The sequence below is a fragment of the Cotesia typhae genome, unplaced genomic scaffold (genome assembly GCF_013202065.1).
Source record: "Cotesia typhae breed Kobodo isofemale line unplaced genomic scaffold, CoteBio_Ctyphae scaffold_13, whole genome shotgun sequence".
NCBI lineage: Eukaryota > Metazoa > Arthropoda > Insecta > Hymenoptera > Braconidae > Cotesia > Cotesia typhae.
In genome coordinates, this window is record NW_027423774.1 from 6,984,875 (window position 1) to 7,004,260 (window position 19,386).

General features: G+C 27.9%; 3 protein-coding genes across 4 annotated transcripts in view; 1 reads left to right on the top strand and 2 right to left on the bottom strand.

Annotated features, from left to right (window-relative positions):
* Rpn2 (Regulatory particle non-ATPase 2) overlaps window positions 1-8,054 on the bottom strand; it is a 32,513-nt gene extending 24,459 nt beyond the window's left edge. The window contains exons 1-6 of the mRNA XM_074253723.1: window positions 7,903-8,054; window positions 7,512-7,629; window positions 5,299-6,628; window positions 4,076-4,264; window positions 2,323-2,538; window positions 2,148-2,212 (exon numbers count right to left, since the gene is read on the bottom strand). Of these exons, the coding sequence (XP_074109824.1) occupies window positions 2,148-2,212; window positions 2,323-2,538; window positions 4,076-4,264; window positions 5,299-6,628; window positions 7,512-7,629; window positions 7,903-7,927 (1,943 nt within the window). The 5' untranslated portion in view covers window positions 7,928-8,054. The remainder of the gene's footprint in view (window positions 1-2,147; window positions 2,213-2,322; window positions 2,539-4,075; window positions 4,265-5,298; window positions 6,629-7,511; window positions 7,630-7,902) is intronic.
* Window positions 8,055-8,196: 142 nt separating this feature from the next.
* Window positions 8,197-10,353, bottom strand: LOC141534392 (mitochondrial inner membrane protein Mpv17-like). Its single transcript, XM_074253725.1, has 4 exons — window positions 10,038-10,353; window positions 9,857-9,972; window positions 8,477-8,698; window positions 8,197-8,416 (listed from the first exon to the last, which is right to left on the bottom strand). The coding sequence occupies exons 1-4, from the start codon at window positions 10,108-10,110 to the stop codon at window positions 8,279-8,281; spliced, it is 549 nt and encodes a 182-aa protein (XP_074109826.1). The 5' UTR covers window positions 10,111-10,353; the 3' UTR covers window positions 8,197-8,278.
* A 1,538-nt stretch (window positions 10,354-11,891) lies between these two features.
* On the top strand, window positions 11,892-18,114 carry LOC141535381 (uncharacterized). 2 transcript variants are annotated; one of them, XM_074255292.1, is made up of 7 exons: window positions 11,892-11,997; window positions 12,069-12,602; window positions 15,430-16,344; window positions 16,836-17,033; window positions 17,119-17,218; window positions 17,354-17,410; window positions 18,032-18,114. In XM_074255292.1, the coding sequence occupies exons 2-4, from the start codon at window positions 12,087-12,089 to the stop codon at window positions 16,965-16,967; spliced, it is 1,563 nt and encodes a 520-aa protein (XP_074111393.1). In that variant the 5' UTR covers window positions 11,892-11,997; window positions 12,069-12,086; the 3' UTR covers window positions 16,968-17,033; window positions 17,119-17,218; window positions 17,354-17,410; window positions 18,032-18,114. The 2 variants fall into 2 exon arrangements, with proteins under 2 accessions (XP_074111393.1, XP_074111395.1); XM_074255294.1 differs by lacking the exons at window positions 17,119-17,218; window positions 17,354-17,410; window positions 18,032-18,114 and having other exon boundaries at window positions 15,430-16,389; window positions 16,836-16,958.
* Window positions 18,115-19,386: the final 1,272 nt, after the last annotated feature.

Here is a 19,386-nt window from a genome sequence, read left to right on the forward strand (position 1 = left end):
ACTGTCATCAAACAAGATAAAGATGAAAGCGCAATATTAAACGATATGAATGTCACGAGTAGAAAAGCTCAAGTAAAATATGAATAAGTTTTTAAAACGGAAAAATAATTTCAGAGCGCATATAAATTTTTTCTCGTTTGATTTCCTTCAGAATAAAGTATTCAAAAAATAAAATTTATTTAACTATTTTTCTTTTCTATTTTTTTTTTTTTTTTTTTTTTTTTTCCCCATATCAACAGTTGTTGAAAAGGATCTTGAATCTATTTTTCATGAATTCGCGATACCTTTACGGGGTATATACGCAAATATACATGTGTCTAAATTGTATGATATATACTTCCCTCGGGTTATATTAAATTTTAAACTCTACGAAATATATTCTAGCGAGACATAAAATTATATGCGGTAGAAATAAAAACGCGGTAAAAAATGTTTTGTTTTTCTTTATTTACTCAGTTCCTCATTCTTTTTATTCATTTATAAATCCAGATTTTATTTGTTTAATATTTATTTTATTTTTTTGCTTCTTTTACTCGTTTTGGTTCATTTCTATTTGCGTGTCCGCGAGTAAAACATTTTTCACCGTTTTGTTTCTTTGTTTTATTCCACGAGGATTACAATGGAAAATTTAATGTTAATTTTTTTTTTTTGACAAAACATGGAAGAAGGGACAGCTGGTACCGCGGAAAAATTCGCGCGGATTGTTTTCTCCAAAAATAAGTAATATAAAGATAAAAATTACGAAAAAAAAGGTTTATGAGCGAGTCTGTTAAAACGGAAACTCTTTTGTCATTCAAGACTCTGTCATAATATGCCCGACGAACGTGAACAAAGAGAAATAACGAGTAATGTCGGCGGCTTTTGATTAAAATGTTAAATGTATGTGTAGTTTTGTTTAAAAAATAAGAAAGAAAGAGAGAAAGATAATTATTATTCCACGAATTCATACTCATCGATATTTTCTGATAATTGACCTACAATTTTTAATAATAATACCAATTATTGTCATGATAATCATTTCTGTAGCTATTAAATTTTCATTTAAGATTTTATACTATAAAAAAAATTTTTTATTCATAACTTTTTTCGCTGCATTATTCGACTTTATTCAATATAGTATAAAATAAAATATTCATTCCAATAAATTTTTCTATTCAACATAATGCTTGCTCTTACAGCAACTAGAAAAATTACTTTCGACTGACAGAATTCACGCGAAAATTTATTAAATTATTCAGCACTGAAAAAGTTTTAATAAAACCTCAGAACGTAAATCATTTTTTGTGTTACAATAAAAACAAATCGATCAACAAGTTTCTGATAAATAAGAGTTATAAATATAATTTATTCTATTATATTATTAACTTATAGTCATGCTAAAAATATAAAAACCCACCCAAAAATACCACAAAAAAAAAAAATTAAATTTTTTAATTTTTTTAGTGAAAATAAATGAAGTCATTTATTTAATTAATAATTGTATCAAAATTGCCAATTAATAAATAGAAAATTTTTTTAGTGTTAAGCGTCAATTTAAAAAAAAAAAAAACATTTTAATATTCACAAAAAAGAGAATTAAGATTAAAAGTAAATAATTACTTTAAAGAATAGAATAATGTGTAATCTGTTGGTGGTAAGTAATTTCGATATAGATAGTTTAAACGAGGATAGGATAGGTATTCAGTTTAAGAGAAACTCGATACGAGTCACGAAAGGTAGATTACATTCGCCCGGTGGCGTTTACTGACTATTTAAATAGAATTTTACCCCCTAGTTTACATCCATCCTTCAATTAAAGTGTTGATTAAAACTCTGCGAAGCTAGATCTCCTAGCCAGGCACCTAGATCTTGTTCCTTCCTTGGTGTGCCTTCTTACACGTACAAATAATAATATAAAGCTTGACGAGATCTTATCTCATTAAAACCTAGCTTACACAATATTATATTATGTGCACGCCTTTTACAACGGGAAAGTTATTATGCGACACAGATTGCCGCATTAATACCATCAGCATCGTTTATTAAATTTCATTATTTACTTTTTTAAATTATCCAACCCGAAGGCTAAAGGGTAACTTCCGTCTCTCAGTAATTAACACGCAGTATTTCAATTTTTAAAATGTTAATAGATATTTAAAGAAACTCACCGGAAGAGCAGAAAACCTAGGCCAGTAACCGCTGCCCGACGAACATCGTCGTTAACATCCGAGACCTAGAACGATTAAAGATTTATTATTGTTTGACTTTATTTTCTATTACACTCTACTGAGTATCAGAGAGGAGAGAAAATAAAAACTATTTAAGGGTAAATATTTAACGTACAGCTACGTGAAGAAGTTTACGGATCGCCTGATTGTTGCCAGTTCCACAGTAAGCCATCGCCAGAGTGTACATTCCACTTCGCCGGAGAATTGGATCCTTGTCAGCGCAAAGTGACGTTACAAGGGGATCCGCTTCTTCTAGCCGACCATACATTGTGAAGGCAATACCCACTGCCAGTCCACGGAGGATTTTTTCGTGCTGAGTTTCTTGAGCGTACTAAAAAAGAAAAAAAAAATCAATTTTTAATCTAAAATTTTTTATAAAATTTTTCAATTTATATTATTAAGAGAACAAGAATAATTTTGTGTCCAGGATAGTCATATGATAAAATCGGTTTTTTTATAATACTGAAGTTAGCGGTCAGCTGTCAATTTTAAAAATTTGTGTAACAAATTAATTACAATTAAAAAATGCTTCTAAAAATTTTCACTTGTAATTTTTATTAATTTTCACATGTGAAATTTTTTAATTAACTTGATTTAATTTAATTGCTATAAAATTCCAAAAAAAAAATTTTAATGTCTGTCAACTTCAGTGTTATTTTTTTTTAGTAAAATTTAGTGTCATTGTAAAGGTCTTGATTTGAATTTGTGCCTTTTTTAAGGTTTCAGATCATTTTCACCGATAGTCAATTTATTATGATAAGTATTTAGGCTGCATTCGAAAATGCTCTATCTCTAGACACATAATTAAGAACTGGCCTTGTATTTTGTGAATTATTGACATTTTTAAAGATATAAGCTCAATCCGATGTTACACTCATCGAGACCTTTCATTTGAGTACCCACATCAATTTTTCATATATTTTATATATTCATATATATTATATATGTATATATGAAAAATATATCAAAAATACATGTGGGTACTCAAATGAAAGCTCTTGATGAGTGTAACATCGGGATGAGCTTATATCTTTAAAAATATATATATATATATATATATATATATATATATATATATATATTATATATATTTATATACAAAAAATATATCAAAAATGCATGTGGATACTCAAATAAAAGCTCTTGATGAGTGTAATATCGTGATGCGCTTATATGTTTATAAATGTCAATAATTAAAAAAGTACATTATTTAATAAAGTAAAATTTTATTTATTTATAGTTCAAAAGTGACGGTAGTCACATAGAGATTGCAAGGTTGCTAGTTTAGTTTTAAAAGCTTTAAATAAATAAAATATCTTTTATAAATTTTATCATCGTTTTATAAAAAAAAAATTTATATTCATAAATATCAATTTAAAAAATAAAATAAATAAAAGAACTTTATTAAACTTTTTAAAAACCAATTATCAGGCAATTAACCATTGTAATGCAGACAATAAACGTGAAAGAATAAAATAAAAAATATGAAACACGGCAATAATCGTTTTGTACTCAGGTTACTTTTTTTACAGCCAACAACTGCAAGAGCTATCGGTACAACGGTGGCAATTTGTTCTTACATAATCATTTATTCTTTTATACTCTTAATAACTCCTGGACATTGCGATTAAATAGCTTGATTCAAAGTTTTACTGGCTCTTTTCTTCATCTATTGATTGAATTTAACTATGCAAATTTGAAATGAAAAATGTAACCCGAGAATTGATATTAAATGATTAATATTTAACAAGGTATTGGAGATTTTATGTCAACTTAATAAAAATTTGTATTTGCGTTGTGAAATGCCTGATTTATACTTGATGTTATATTAATTAGATTTCTGTAAAGGATTAATATTAATAACTTACAGCAACCATGTCTTCGATAGCTTGAGTGGATTTAGACCCAAGCATAACCATTCCCATTGAGATACCTGCGGCTTCTCCAGTAACTGCGTCGTCCTGGTATAAATTAAACTTCAATTGTTCGTAAACGTCCTGTCTGTGTGACCCCATTGCTGCTAGACCTAATCCTAAACATCCTCCGTGACGAACCATCTGAAATATTATTATTATTATTATTATTATTATTATTATTATTATTATTATTATTATGATTTTGGTGAATATTAAACAAGAAATTAATTATAAATATAGAATTGATATATCAAATAACATTAAAATATCAAATATCAATAAACGAAAATTTTATCCAAACTTTGTGTTATTGTCGTCTGTCAACAAGTGTATATATTCATCAATCATTGTTATTTTAATTTAACAAAAATAATTATAAGCTATTAATATTTATAAAACATATGTTTATAGCATAAATTAAATAAAATATCTTTTTTTAATTATTACGATATTAATAAATCATTAAATATATTATTAAAGTTATTTAATTACAAACCTAGATTGATTAAAAAAAAAAAAAAAAAAAAAAAAAAAAAAAAGTGGTACTCATTTACAAGTGGGGTCAATCCCATTTTGGATCATAACTAGGTAAAAAATTAACATTTAAAAAAATTTTTTTTGATTCTGCTTGTTTTTACGGCGCATTTATGATAAAAAATATCGTAAAAGAAAATAATAAAGATTTTGATAGATTTGTTGCCTTCAAAAGTTGGAAAAAAATTTTGGCTCTTATTTTTTTGGATAAAATTTATATTTCATCTTTTTTTATGTTTTTAATATATATATATATATATATATATATATATATATATATATATATATATATATATATATATATATATATATATATATATATATATATATATATATATATATTTATTTATTTATTTATATATATATATATATATATATATATATTTATACTTTTTTTTTTAAAGTACATAAAAACATGAACCATTTAAAAAAAAAAAAAGTTGATTATCACAATTGTCTAAAAAATTTAGAAATTTTTTAGAAAAATAAAAAAATATCATTAAACCAAATAGAAATTTCTTTAAAAAAATGAAAATTAAAACGGTTGACCCCACTTGGAAATATTTACCAAAAAAATTTTAGTATTGACTAAAATACCTGTCGCAGTTTAATAATAATTAAAAAAAAAAAAAAACAATTACCTCATTCTGAGCATCTTTCAACTGTCCCAGCAAATAATCAGTAATAGTAGCTCCATGATTAGCATGAATGAGTCCCAATGCATAAAGACCACCACCCTCAGAGTATCCAGCTCCAGCACCTTGATCTCTAGGCAAGTATGATTGCATCAGAGCAAGAGCTTCTTGTTCATGTCCACGATGAATCACTCCAAGAGATGCGGTCGCAGTGAGCTTAGCCCAGTTGGTAGCTCTGGCCAGCCAGTCAAGGTTGTCCCTCAAGAACTGGTCGCTGGTGGTCCCAGAGTGCATGAAAGCGTTGGCAATAACCGTAGCAGTGTGACAAATAGAGACTCTGATCGCATCCTTGGTGTTCTTAAGAATCAGCATATCCGTGTGGTTGCTTCTTATCAAAAACTGCAAGTGCAGGTCGATGGAAACCTCTCCTCCAAGAATGCTGGACAGCGCATCAACTCGCTCTTGCTGCTCGCGCTCTTCTTTGGTCAGACTCTCGACACTCCTCTCAGTCTTTTCTTCAGCGGGAGTTTCTTCTACCGGAGCGGCAGTGGTTTCTGAGGTAGAAGCCTCAGAACTTGCAGCAGGTGTCTCCGCAGCTTTGGCAGGCTTCACGATGGGTTTTACCATCAAGGCACTGGGAATAGGCGCGGTGGCTCTCAGCGCTTGCAGAACTCGTCCTAAAAATTGCTGAGTCGCTGACTCGTAGAGGTCGAAGGCAATCTGGTAGGCCATCAGCACGCACTCCTGCGTTCCTCTGCTTAGTCTGTCCAAGAGCTCGGCGACTGCCAGCGGGTCGTCCAGGAATATCAAGCACTGGCACATGTTGACATAGTCGGGCGTTCCTAGATTACGGTAGAGGTTCACCAGGCAACGCAGAACTGTATTGCGGAATCCACGATTTTGGATTAGGCTCATCGCAACCTGGAATGCGTAAGAAAGCATTCCCTGGACGTCGTCGGACTGCATGATCGCGGCCTCGAAGATGTCCATGCGACGGGTCTCCAAAGCCAGACCCAACGCTTGTCTGAATTGACCGTCGTCTAAGCACCGCTGGAACATTCGGTTAACGATTCCTTCCAATCGAGGGTCGATGGCCTTCGAACCAGCTGGGAGCTTTCCTTCAGCCTCCAGTTGACGCTGCTGAGTGTAGAAGTCTATGCATTTCGCAATAGTCGTGTCGACGTACTCATTCCGGGCGTTCACGTCGAACAGCTCTCCAGCTCCCAGGGCGTACGTCAGCGAGTCTTCGAAACTTCCTAGGTGGTAGTACACTTTGCTGGCCACCAATGCTGCCAGCTCGTGCTGGTTGAATGTCTTATCCTCATGGAGAATTTCACTGTAATGTTATTTTTATTATTTAATGATACTGAAATTAACAGACATCTAATAATTTTTAAAATCATTGTTATTTAAGGTAGTTCTTTCCCAACCTATAGTTTATACTATTGCTGTCTTTTTCATTCGCTAGTGTCGCCTCTTTTACAGGCTATCGCTCACTTACTTCCACGTATGACTTTATTTGTTTACTTTACTAGTTTATCAATGATTTCTTAAAAACTATGTGGTAGGGAATGCCAGAATTTTGTGGGGTAATTATACATGTATTAATCTAAATAATATTAGTTTTTCGTGAAATTCTTAAAATTTCTTCAATACAAAAATAATAAAACTTCGCGATTTTCTCTCTCTTTTCCCATACCGCCTGTGTAAAAATATCATTTTCAATTGCGATTATCTTCAGTTAGGCGTGGTAAATCATCTCTAAATTTTAACAGCGTGTGTATTATTTATTTAAATACTTCTATACGGAGTTTTGGAGATTTCTTGAATTATTGCTTTTTGGGCCCAATTACCTTAATTATTATAAAAAAAGTTTATTGAAAAATTTCACATGTAGAAAATAAATGACATTAAAGTTAGCAGTCCTGATCATTTAAAAATTTTTTTTTTAACAGATTTGTTCCTAAAAATTATTTTTAAAAAACTGCATTTTTAATTTTTTAAATTTTCAACGTCAATTTTTTTTTTTTTATCATAATTTATTTGTTACAAAAAACTTTAAAATGATCAAATATCTGCTAAATTGATTTTCATAGAAAATGAAAATAAAATTTTCAATGCAGAATTTTAAATGTCAAAAATTGTCAGATGTCAAATAATAGATTGAAACTTTTTTTTTTTTTTAATAAGTAAGTTATTATTGCGACAATGTCACTTACATTTTCTCGATGGCTTCAGATATTTCAGGCCAGAACTCATCAACGATCATGTCTAGCTTTTTCAAAGCAAAGACTTTTAATTCCGGCATTGGCTCCTCTAATAAGGAGATTATTCCAGCTAAAAAATTTCATTTGTTAACATTTTTTGGAGTGTACATAAATAAAATGATAGAATTTTCAAAAATGTCTATGAAAATTGATTGAAAATTGTTTTTTTAAATTAAAAAAATATAATACAATTTTTTTTTTAATCGTTTATTATTTTTATTTTATAAATAATTTTATTTCTGATACTAATAAATTGAAGATGAGGTTATGGCGGCCATGATATGCAATTCATGGTTCAATATAACAAAAACATTAAAATTTTCTTGAAAAATAATAAATTTACCTGCTGAAGTGATATTCATCTTCATAGTTTAACTTTTTATTAATTATCAATAAATGCGATAAAAAACAATTGTTATCTTGGAAAATTGATAATTCACAAGTCACTCGCAGTTGCAGGAGACTAGTTTAAAGCAAGTGGAGCTATATATCGTTAGTTTACACTTGTTTGTGGCGCTGTTAATACTATATTGATTACAAGATGGCAGTAGTATAGTCGCGCGGTTTTAAAAACTATGAATATCTTAAATGTCAACGCTTCACTTAAAATATAAAAATATAAATACTAATCAAAATAATTTATTTGCTAAAAAAATTATTAAATATCTGCTAAATTAATTTTTATAATTAAAATAATTCTTTTACAGCTATAATAATAATTACTGATGCGTCATAGCATCTCTGTTGGTCCTGAAAGAGATGTAAGTATTCCAAAAAACAGCAACTATTTGATTGACAAGAACTTGATAATTAAGTGGAACAAGACCAAAGTTAATTAACTGAACCAGAGGCCAGAGCTGAAAAATTAAATTATTAATAATAAGTGAGTAATAATTTTGACTTAAATTAGCTTTTACCTTGTAATTATTTATAAGAATGTCTTTGTACTCTTTGGACAATTTTTCTTTAACCCCATCGATATCATTTCCTTGCAGAAAACCGATAGTTGCTAACAATGCAGCGATGAATGGAGGCGCAAATAGAAATTGGTCACAAGCGACTTTTTTTACGGCAACGACACTGCCCTTGGAGCCAAAAAATTTATCGAGAACTCCATACCAGCCTCTCACAGCAGGTCCCTTAGACGATTATAAATATATATTTCGTTACTAATGCCAAAAGGGCGCATCTCAACATCTACGCCCTTTTGGCTCTGCAGAGCCAAAAAGGCGTATAAAAAAATTTTTTTTTCTCCAACCATTCTAAAAATATTTATAACACTTAGATCCGTTAGAAAAGTGAATAAATTTTTTTTTATCTACGCCCTTTTGGCTCTAAGATAAAAAATTCTAAAGCCAAAAGGGCGTATCATTTTTTTTTATTTATAATTAATTATTAGCCTTAAAAAACAAAAGTTATAACACCGGTAAAAATAATGACTTTTCAACTCAATTTATTTAAAAAAAATATGGATTTGAATTTAAAAAAAAAAAAAAAACCAAAATAACAGTAACATTCTATTTGAAGAAAAATGTATGTGACTTAATCACAAAATTTTCATTTCTATTGACCCAATAATTATGTCTCCACTGATAAAGTGTAATGAATTATGTTTAATTGTAATGACATTAAAGTTGGCTGTCACCTGATTAATTTTCAATTTTATTTAACAATTAAATTAATTATAAAAAATTCTATTTTTTATTTTTTAAAACTTCTAGATGTTATTTTTTTTTTTTGCCATAATTTATTTATTAACAAAAGTTCTGAAAACAATCAAACATCTCCTAAATTAATTTTCATTTAATTGTACAAATTACAAAATCATATCAGATTAAAATATTTTTCAACGTTTAAATTTACAAGCAATATATATTTATTATTTTTGACTTTCAGAAGCAAAAGATAATGATAATGAAGACTGTATCGGAGTAGTGCCTAGCTAAATTGATATTTTAGTTTCTTCTTTAATCAAATAGATATTCTCTTCCAATAAAATGAGTAGAAGTCATTATTTTTACTAGTGTTATAACTTTTGGGGGGGGGGGGGAAGGCTAATAATTAATAATGATTAAAAAAAAATGACACGGCCTTTTGGCTTTAGAATTTTTTTGTCTTAGAGCCAAAAGGGTGTAAAAAAAAAGGTTTTTATTCACTTTTCTTACAGATCTAAATGTTATAAACATTTTTAGATTGGTTGGAAAAAAAAAATTTTTTTTTATGCGCCCTTTTGACATTAGTAACGCGATATATATAATTATAAATAAAATATATTTTGAATAAAAAATTAAATTTACAGCCATGAAGAGACCAATTGCATAAAATTGCGCTGTTCTAACAAAATCCAGTTCGGTAATTTTTCGCTTCTCGACCAAGTTTTGGGCGATCTGATCACCAACACCCATCAATGTGCCTTCGAAAGTTTTAATTACACATCAGTAAGTAATATTTAATTTATAAAAAATAAAAAATAATTACCAGCTTGGAGCGCTTGCATACCCATAGGATATTTGACAAGCATATTTTTATAAACTCGAAAAAACTTACTCATATTTAATTAATTTAAATAAATAATTACAACTAAACAAACTTATATAAATAATTAAATGACTTCCACAAAAGGTTACAATTAATAAATTGCATAATTTTATTACTCTTAAATCCTCATCTGTCAACAAAACAATTGTTTCTTAATTTTAAATCACTTTTACAATTTATCAATAATTACATTGTTAATTTATGAAAAAATGTAAATAATTTTTATTTTAAAAAATGTTACTTGTAACTTTTACTAAATAATTCACAATATTTTTGACTACAGGTGATTTTTATTTATAATTTTTTTTGACTTTTCCCACATGATCCGCATCGACTATCGATACATCGACAAGTTTCGATATAAACAGTGACAATAATCCTCTAAATTAAAATACACAATAGTCTTGAAGTTATTCAAAGGTCGGAACTCGCAAAAATCGGGCCACGATTCATTATTGGTTTAAATTTAGGCGCACGCGTAGCGCGCTATTCAAATTTCTAATGTATTTTAATTTAGAGGATAACAAAAACATAAAAATTTTATTGAAAAATAATAAATTAACTTACCTGCTGAAATGATATTCATCTGCGCAAGTAAGTGGAGTGACCATCAGTAGATTCAGTGGATAGACTTAATATATGTGTTTCGTTGTCGCGCTGTTAGTACTATTTTAATTACAAGATGGTAGCAGTATAGTCGCGCGGTCTTAAGAACTCGGATCATCTTAAATATCAACGCGTTACTTAAAATATAAAAATATAAATACTAATCAGAATGATCTACTATTTGAGGGATTATTTAACCAACAATGAGGTATAATTATGAAAAGACTTACCATTAAAATTATTAGCTTCTTTTGTACCATTGATTTAATGATAAAATATTTTTTTAATTTATTTACTTGAAAATAATTTACTATATTTTTCCCGTTCTAGAAATGTAAAATTTGTTGGCATGATTGACACACAAGATGCGTAATGAGTTAAGTTACTAAAACTATCAGAAATTTATAATAATTTAACAAAAAAAAAAGTATGAGTGGTGATTTAAAAAAAAATTTTCGTTAAAATAAATTAATTTATTATAACACTGAATTTGACAGATATTAGAAATTTTTTCGGAATTTTATAGCAATTAAATTATTAAAAAAAAAAAAATTAATTAAAAAGTATTACATGTGAAAATTAATAAAAATTACATGACATTAAAGTTAGCTATCACTTGACAATTTTTTAATTCTTTTTAACAAACAAATTTGCTCCAAAAAATTATTTTAAAAAAATTGCATTTATAGTCTTTTAAAACTTCTAAATGTCAATTTTTTTTATAAATTTTTTTTTGCCATAATTTATTTGTTACAAGAATTCTTAAAAATATCAACTATCAGCTAAGTTAATTTTTATAAAAATTACAAGTGAAAATTTTTAGAAGCATTTTTTTTTGTAATCAATTTGTTAAAAAAATTGTTAAAATTGACAGCTGACCGCTAATTTCAGTATTATAATTTATTATAAAAATTCAGAAAATTGTCAGATGTTTATAAAATTATAAAATTTGATATTATTAAAGAGATAATATTATTGATAATACTGAAGTTAGCTGTCACTTTTAAAAATTTATATAACAATTCAATTACAATAAAAAATACTTCTAAAAATTTTCACCCATAATTTTAATTAATTTTCACATGCAGAAGTTTTTTATTAAATTTTTTTTTTTATAACAATTTAATTGCTACAAAATTCTAAAAAAAATTTTAACATCTGTTAACTTCAGTATCATTAACATTCTTACTATTTTAAGCGACAGATGGCGTTACTGAGATGAAATGAGCTAAACATCACACTAGTGGTACAACTTACTGATTAAACACATCTCAGAGATCAAATGTTATTTTATGTACGACTAAAACATAATATTTACATTATTGACATTGACCCACTACTAACTACATCTGTTTTTAATTTTAGAGGTAAGATAATATTACAATGGATTTAAATAGTGACACTGAACCGTGTTCAGAGCTATTAGATATGATTGTCGAAGATGCCAGTGATGGAGATTCAAGTGACGACGATGATGGTGATAACCAAGAAGATTACGAAGCTGCTGGCAGTGAAGATAATGAAGTAAATGGAGAAAAACGTAAACTGAGTAAAAGTGTACCTAAAAATTCAAAGACTAAGTACGAATCGGCTTACTCGCAATTTTTAGAATGGCAGAAGGAGAAAAAATTCAAAACGTTCTCGGAAAAAGTAATGCTTGTTTATTTCTTCGAGTTGTCAAAAATAAAAAAATCCACGACTTTGTGGAATACTTACTCAATGTTGAAGTGTACTTTGGGGTCTTTTCACAAAGTCAACATCGGGGAGTACAAGAGACTTATCCAGTTCTTGAAAAAGAAAGAGGTTGGCTTCCGGAAGAAAAAGTCTAAGGAATTTACTGCAGTTAAGATTACTGAATTCTTAAATACTGCTTCGGATACAGAATTTTTGGTTGAAAAAGTACGTATTAAGTAAATTAAATTAATCCATGTTATTAAGAAAATAAGAAAAATTTTGTGTCCAGGATAGTCATATGATAAAATCGGTTTTTTTTTATAACATTGAAGTTAGCGGTCAGCTGTCAATTTTAAAAATTTGTTTAACAAATTAATTACAATAAAAAAATGCTTCTAAAAATTTTCACTTGTAATTTTTATTAATTTTCACATGTGAAATTTTTTAATTAACTTGATTTAATTTAATTGCTATAAAATTCCAAAAAAAAAATTTTAATGTCTGTCAACTTCAGTGTTATTTTTTTTTAGTAAAATTTAGTGTCATTGTAAAGGTCTTGATTTGAATTTGTGCCTTTTTAAGGTTTCAGATCATTTTCACCGATAGTCAATTTATTATGATAAGTATTTAGGCTGCATTCGAAAATGCTCTATCTCTAGACACATAATTAAGAACTGGCCTTGTATTTAGTGAATTATTGACATTTTTAAAGATATAAGCTCAATCCGATGTTACACTCATCGAGACCTTTCATTTGAGTACCCACATCAATTTTTCATATATTTATATATATCAACAGATTCGGTAGAATCTGGCGCCAAGTTCCGTTCTCAAGCCAGACTACCGAGTGTGTATATATATACCGTTATATATATACCGTAAGCAGAATCGTTTTTTGACGTTACAAGTTTTTTTTCAAATTTAATTTGTTTTTTTTTTATATGATATTTTATAATAGTAGTTCATGCTTTTTATTACGCGTATTACTTGATTATTATCAATTATCTTTATAATTTCTATTTAAAATTATTAAAAATAATCAGCACAAACTATAGCGACCCAGATTTTTAGATTTTAACTTTTTCTTATGTAAAAAGCGGACGGCCAGAGACTAAATAATATAACGATGCATGCTAATTTTATAATAGATGGGAAACTACAGTGAAAAAAGATATTTGACAGCTTGCAATTACACACGCCAGGCGGCGCAAGAATAACTTTTACATGAACTATAGCTTAAAGGGGATAGTTTGCTACCGGAAATGTATTAAATTAAAATTGTCAATTTTTATTATAATTACAAAAAAACTGAAATCGAACAAAAACAGTTTCACTGTAAAAAAATCGTGCCAAGTCCACGTTCATAAGACTATTAAGAAAAAAAAATTTTATTTCTTTACAAAAAGATATAAAATAAAAAATTAAAAATCCAAGTAACCGATATGGTTGTATATGATTTTCGAAAATTAAAAAAATTTTTGTAAATTTAAAAATTAAAAGAAACAATTTTGGAACGTACTTGGTGTGCGTTATTGTGTACTTTAATTTTTTTAAGTGTTCTAGTAGATACAATTTAGGAATTTCATAAAAGTGAAATATTTCGTAACTACGCACACTAAATACGTTCCAAAATTGTTTCTTTTAATTTTTAAATTTACAAAAATTTTTTTAATTTTCGAAAATCATATACAACCATATCGGTTACTTGGATTTTTTAATTTTTTATTTTATATCTTTTTGTAAAGAAATAAAATTTTTTTTTCTTAATAGTCTTATGAACGTGGACTTGGCACGATTTTTTTACAGTGAAACTGTTTTTGTTCGGATTATATATATCGTGACCCAAATGCCAAAAGGGCGCATATCAATTTATAAGTCCTTTTGGCTTTGCAGTGCTAAAAGGGCGTATGAATTTTTTTTTACTAATCGCTTTATTAACACTTTCTAATTCTAAAAATACAAAAAAAATTTCCAAAGCCAAAAGGGCGTATGTTTTAACTTATACGCCCTTTTAACTTTGAGACATTGAAAATTTAGTGACCTAAAGCCAAAAAGGCGCATAATTTTTTTTGCCAATTGCTTTGAATTGTGATTTATATGTTACTAATTCTGCTGCAAAATTAAAAATATATATTGATTATTAAACTACAAATAGGTATTTTTAAAAGTTATTAAGGTAAAAGACCCAGTTATTGGCACTGGCCTAGTTATTGACACTTGCAATTTTATTTTAATTAAAAATAATAATAAATCAACTCTAATATATTAATAAATATGATTTTTGAATTATAAATTTTAAGAAAATTGGTTTTTTGAAAACATTTGATTTTTTTAATTAGAATAAAATTGCAAGTGTCAAACAACTAGGCCAGTGTCAATAACTGGGTTTCTTACCTTATTACAATTTCAATACGAATTTTGTTTAAAATTTTATTTGAAAAAAAAAAAAATAAAACAGTTACGATATCTAACATGATTGCTGAGTCAGAGGCGCGAAATTCAACAATATTAAATGATCTGGATTTATTTTTTAGAGTTAAATTTTATATTTCAAAGCAAAATTAAAAGTTTTTTTTATACGCCCTTTTGGCTTTAGGCAAAACTTTTTTTAAAGCCAAAAGGGCTTATGTTTTAAGATATGCCCTTTTGGCATAAGTACGTTGAAACATTTTTTTTGACAAATCTTCACGTTTTGAATAGTTCTAAGTTGAATGGCGAAGAAAAATTTTTTTATACGCCCTTCTGACATAAAACCCTATCTAGCTACTGTAATACGCCCTTTTGGCATTTGGGTCGCGATATGTATATATGAAAAATATATCAAAATGCATGTGGGTACTCAAATGAAAAGTTTTGATGAGTGTAACATCGGGATAACCTTATATCTTCATGAATGTCAATATTTAAGAAAGTACAGCGCAATTTAACAAATGTCATAATTTAATAAAGGAAAATTTTATTTATTATAGTTCACAAGTCACGGCAGTCATATAGTGACTGCAAGGTTGCTATTTAATATTATATTAAATTTTTTTTAACTTGTAAATTGTAGGCCGTGCTGATTATTGGAGTTTGTGGCGCGACCAGGCGAGCAGAAATCTGCGGGTTAACTATTGACAATGTTATTGACACTGGTAGTAAGTTCATCGTGACGATACAACATGTTGTAAAAAAAATTCCCGTTCGCAGATTTTCGATAGAAGACGACTTTTACACTCTCGTTAAAAAATACGTTTCTCTGAGACCTGTCCCGAAGTCACCAGGCCAAAAAATGAGCAATAGATTTTTTTTGAACTACCAGAAATCAAAGTGCACACGACAGGCTATTGGGATAAACAAAATTGGAGGAACTCCTAAACGAATTGCTCAGTTTTTAAATCTGTCTGACGCTAATGAATACACGGGTCATTGCTTCCGTAGGACTACTGAAAAACTTCTCAAAGATGTTAACGTAGACATGAGGTCTCTTAGCAGATACGGTGAGTGGAAATCTTGTCATGTGAGCCTAGACGACATGAACAAAATTTTCAGCTGGATAACGTCGGGAATTAAATTAAAACTCCTTCCTGTTTCTCCGAAACCTGTGAAAAAATTGAGCAAGCCAAAACCAAAAGCTGTTGATCAACCAATGGCGGACCAATTAAATACTGAAAAATCTATTGTTGATGAGCTGATAAATAAATCGACTTCTATTGTTGATAAACTGGTCGCTGATGAACCAATTATAAATGAACCGGTTACTAATCAGTCAGTAAGTCACCAAGTAGTTGATCAACCGGTCATAGATCAGCCAGTTGTTAATGAACTAATAATTGATCAACCACCTACCGAAGAACCAATCACTGATCTATCTCCAATTGAAGAACCAATGTCAGATGATCCAATTATTATTCAATCAATTGAAGCATCTACTTCAAAAATCATTTCACAAAAAATTCCTACGTATTTTTCAAAAATAAAAACAAAGGTCTATTTTTATTTTTGAATTTTTTTCTGCATTTAACAATTTTTGGTAAATATTTACAAGTAGGGTCAATCATTTTAATTTTAATTTTTTTGAACAAAATTTCTATTTGATTTCATTGATATATATTTTTTTGAAAAAAAAAAAAATTGATTGTTACAATTTTAACAAATTTTACAAATTTATAAATTTTTTTTAGAAAATTGTGATATTGATTTTTTTTTTCTTTTCAAAAAAATAAATATCAAAAAAAGATAAAATAGAAATTTTATCCAAAAACATGAGAGCCAAAATTTTCTCTAACTTTTGAAGGCCAAAAAGTTTTCGAAATCATCATTTTTTTCTTTCACAAAATTTTTTATCATAAATGCATCCTAAAAACAAGCAAAAAAAAAATTAAAAATATTAATTTTTTTACCTGGTTATGGCCCAAAATGGAATTGATCCCACTTGTAAATAATTACCTAATTTTTATATAAAATGTTTTGCTACAGAGAATTGACTATCATTCATACAAGTACTCGGTCGTAGAAATCGATAGAAGAAGGCTAGAAATTGTAGCTCGAGGGTGGACTCCTCTGGAAGGAACTCAAACCGTTACAAGTCTCGGAGGATTTAGTAAGTAATACCTTACAGTCTTCTTTCTCAAGATTCTAATGTGAATTTAGGTCACCCGTCTTCAACAAAGTCAGGTAGTAATTAATATATATATGAATATATATTAGTGGCTCGTATGAGTTTTATGTACTCTCATTACACATTGTTTGTATTAATTAGTATAGAAAAAAAAAGTATATTTTATTTATTAATCTGAGTAATTATACTGAAGAAAGTTGACAGTAAAAACAATGCGACATTGTGACGTCACAATCGTGCGGTAAATTTTTATTTTAATTAATTTTCTTTATTCCTTATTTTTCTTATGTTAATTATTGTTTATTATTTATTATATATTATATTATATATTCATTTTAAACACAAGGAAATAATTAATGCGTTGGTTTTACTCTAGATGATTATCAAAGTGCGGCTGATTGGGCGGAAATTCTTGACAGAAGAAAAATTCTTGGTATGTATTGCTTCTTTATTATTATCTACATTATTAAGAGAATAAGCAAAATTTTGTGGCCAGTATATTTTAAAGATATAAGCTCATCCCGATGTTACACTCATCAAAACCTTTCATTTAAGTACCCACATCAATTTTTCATATATTTATATATATTATATATATGTATATATGAAAAATATATAAAAATGCATGCGGGTACTTAAATGAAAGCTCTTGATAAGTGTAACATCGGAATTAGTTTATATTTTTAAAAACATCAATAGTTAAGAAAATACAGTGCAATTTAACAAAATTCATTATTTACACGGAAAAAAGAAAAATCGAAAAATTACAGTTTGAAATAACATTTTTCTAAATTCAATTTTTTAATTTAATATTCAGAGATTTCAATGTAATTCTTATAAAATCTGTAATAATTACATTTGAAACTATAATTTTTCCAGTTTTTATCACGAAGCGCCACGTTGCATTATAAACTGTAATTTTTCGAGTTTTCTTTTTTCCGTGTAATAAAGCAAAATTTTATTCATTTATAGCTCACAAGTCTCGGTAGTCACATAGTGACTGCAAAGTTGCTAGTTATTATTATTTATTAAATTATAAATTAATTTCTTATAGATAAACAAAATTGGGAATTTTTGCAAAGACATCTTGAAAACGCTGCGGTTGACATGGATGACATAAAAGATGAGTTAGAAGTGAAGGAAGAAATGACTGATGAAGGAGAAGAAGATGAAGAAATAGAAGAGATGTGTTTTTAATTAAAATTTTTAATAATTTAATAATTTAACTAAAAAATTTTTTAAAAAGAAAAAGATTATTTATTAGCCTAATTTTAATTAAAGCTACAATAAAAGCAGTAAATTACATGAAAATGAAACTGTTGAAAATAAAGCTGGCAACGAATGTTGTGAAGAAAGCGAACAAAGCACTTGTATGCTTGTATGCTTGTATGCTTGTATGCTTGTATGCCTTAGATATAAATTAAATGGAGGGTGGAAAAGTGCGATGAACCGCGCCTCCTCGAGGGTGCGGCCCCAGGCATACAGAAACCCAGGTGTGGCTGACAATTTATAGAATCACTCCAAGTCATGCCCTCCATCAAGGAAACGCGAAACTCGCAACCCCATACAACCAGTAATCCTCAATCTTTCACGCAAACAACTCGTAAAAATTAATAACTCGGACCATTAACGCTAATAGAAGTCAAACATCAATACTTATTATTAAATATTATTTTGCATCAACTAAAAGGCGACTTAGGTTGAAGATATTTATATATTATTATCTTTGTCTTCACACATTAATATATCAAATATTTTCAGGTACAAAGGTTTTATTTTTCGCATTCTAATCTAATCTTTTATTTACCATGACGCAATAGAGATAAAGAGAGAGGAAATTTTTACCGTATCCCTTATTTGTATATTTATATGTTATATTATATTATATTACATTATATATGAGCGTTATATTCCAATTGAATAGAGAGATTATAATTCTTAATAAATCGTAAGTTTAATACTTACGATTCACGATATGTAATCATAATAACAACAATAATAATAATAATAGTAATAATTACTATCGTTTTAAAAAATTTATCATTATTATGATTTATACAAAAAAAATTATTTAGTGTTAATAGTTAAATTTTGATTAATAAAATCAATTTGTTAAAATAACAATAATAATTCTTTTAAAATTTATTTTTATTGTAATTATTATTATTATTATTATTATTATATACAAAAAAAGATAAATTAGTAATAATAATTAAATTTTGAAAAATAAAATGAATTTGTTAAAATAATAATTCTTTAAAAATTTATTATTATTATTATTATTATTATTTATACAAAAAAGAATAAATTAGAGTTAATAATTAAATTTTGAAAAATAAAATTAAATTGTTAAAATAATAATAATTCTTCTAAAATTTATCATTATTATTATTATTTTTACAAAAAAAT

Excerpts from the sequence above, each read along its gene's own strand:
- LOC141534392 (XM_074253725.1), bottom strand. The coding sequence starts at position 10,110 with ATGAGTAAGTTTTTTCGAGTTTATAAAAATATGCTTGTCAAATATCCT. Across the intron at positions 8,699-9,856 it reads CAATTGGTCTCTTCATGGCT|GGACCTGCTGTGAGAGGCTG; the intron begins GTAAATTTAATT and ends TAATCGTCTAAG. Across the intron at positions 8,417-8,476 it reads TTCTTATAAATAATTACAAG|CTCTGGCCTCTGGTTCAGTT; the intron begins GTAAAAGCTAAT and ends TTAATTTTTCAG.
- LOC141535381 (XM_074255292.1), top strand. The coding sequence starts at position 12,087 with ATGGATTTAAATAGTGACACTGAACCGTGTTCAGAGCTATTAGATATG. Across the intron at positions 12,603-15,429 it reads CAGAATTTTTGGTTGAAAAA|GCCGTGCTGATTATTGGAGT; the intron begins GTACGTATTAAG and ends TGTAAATTGTAG. Across the intron at positions 16,345-16,835 it reads TTTCAAAAATAAAAACAAAG|AGAATTGACTATCATTCATA; the intron begins GTCTATTTTTAT and ends GTTTTGCTACAG.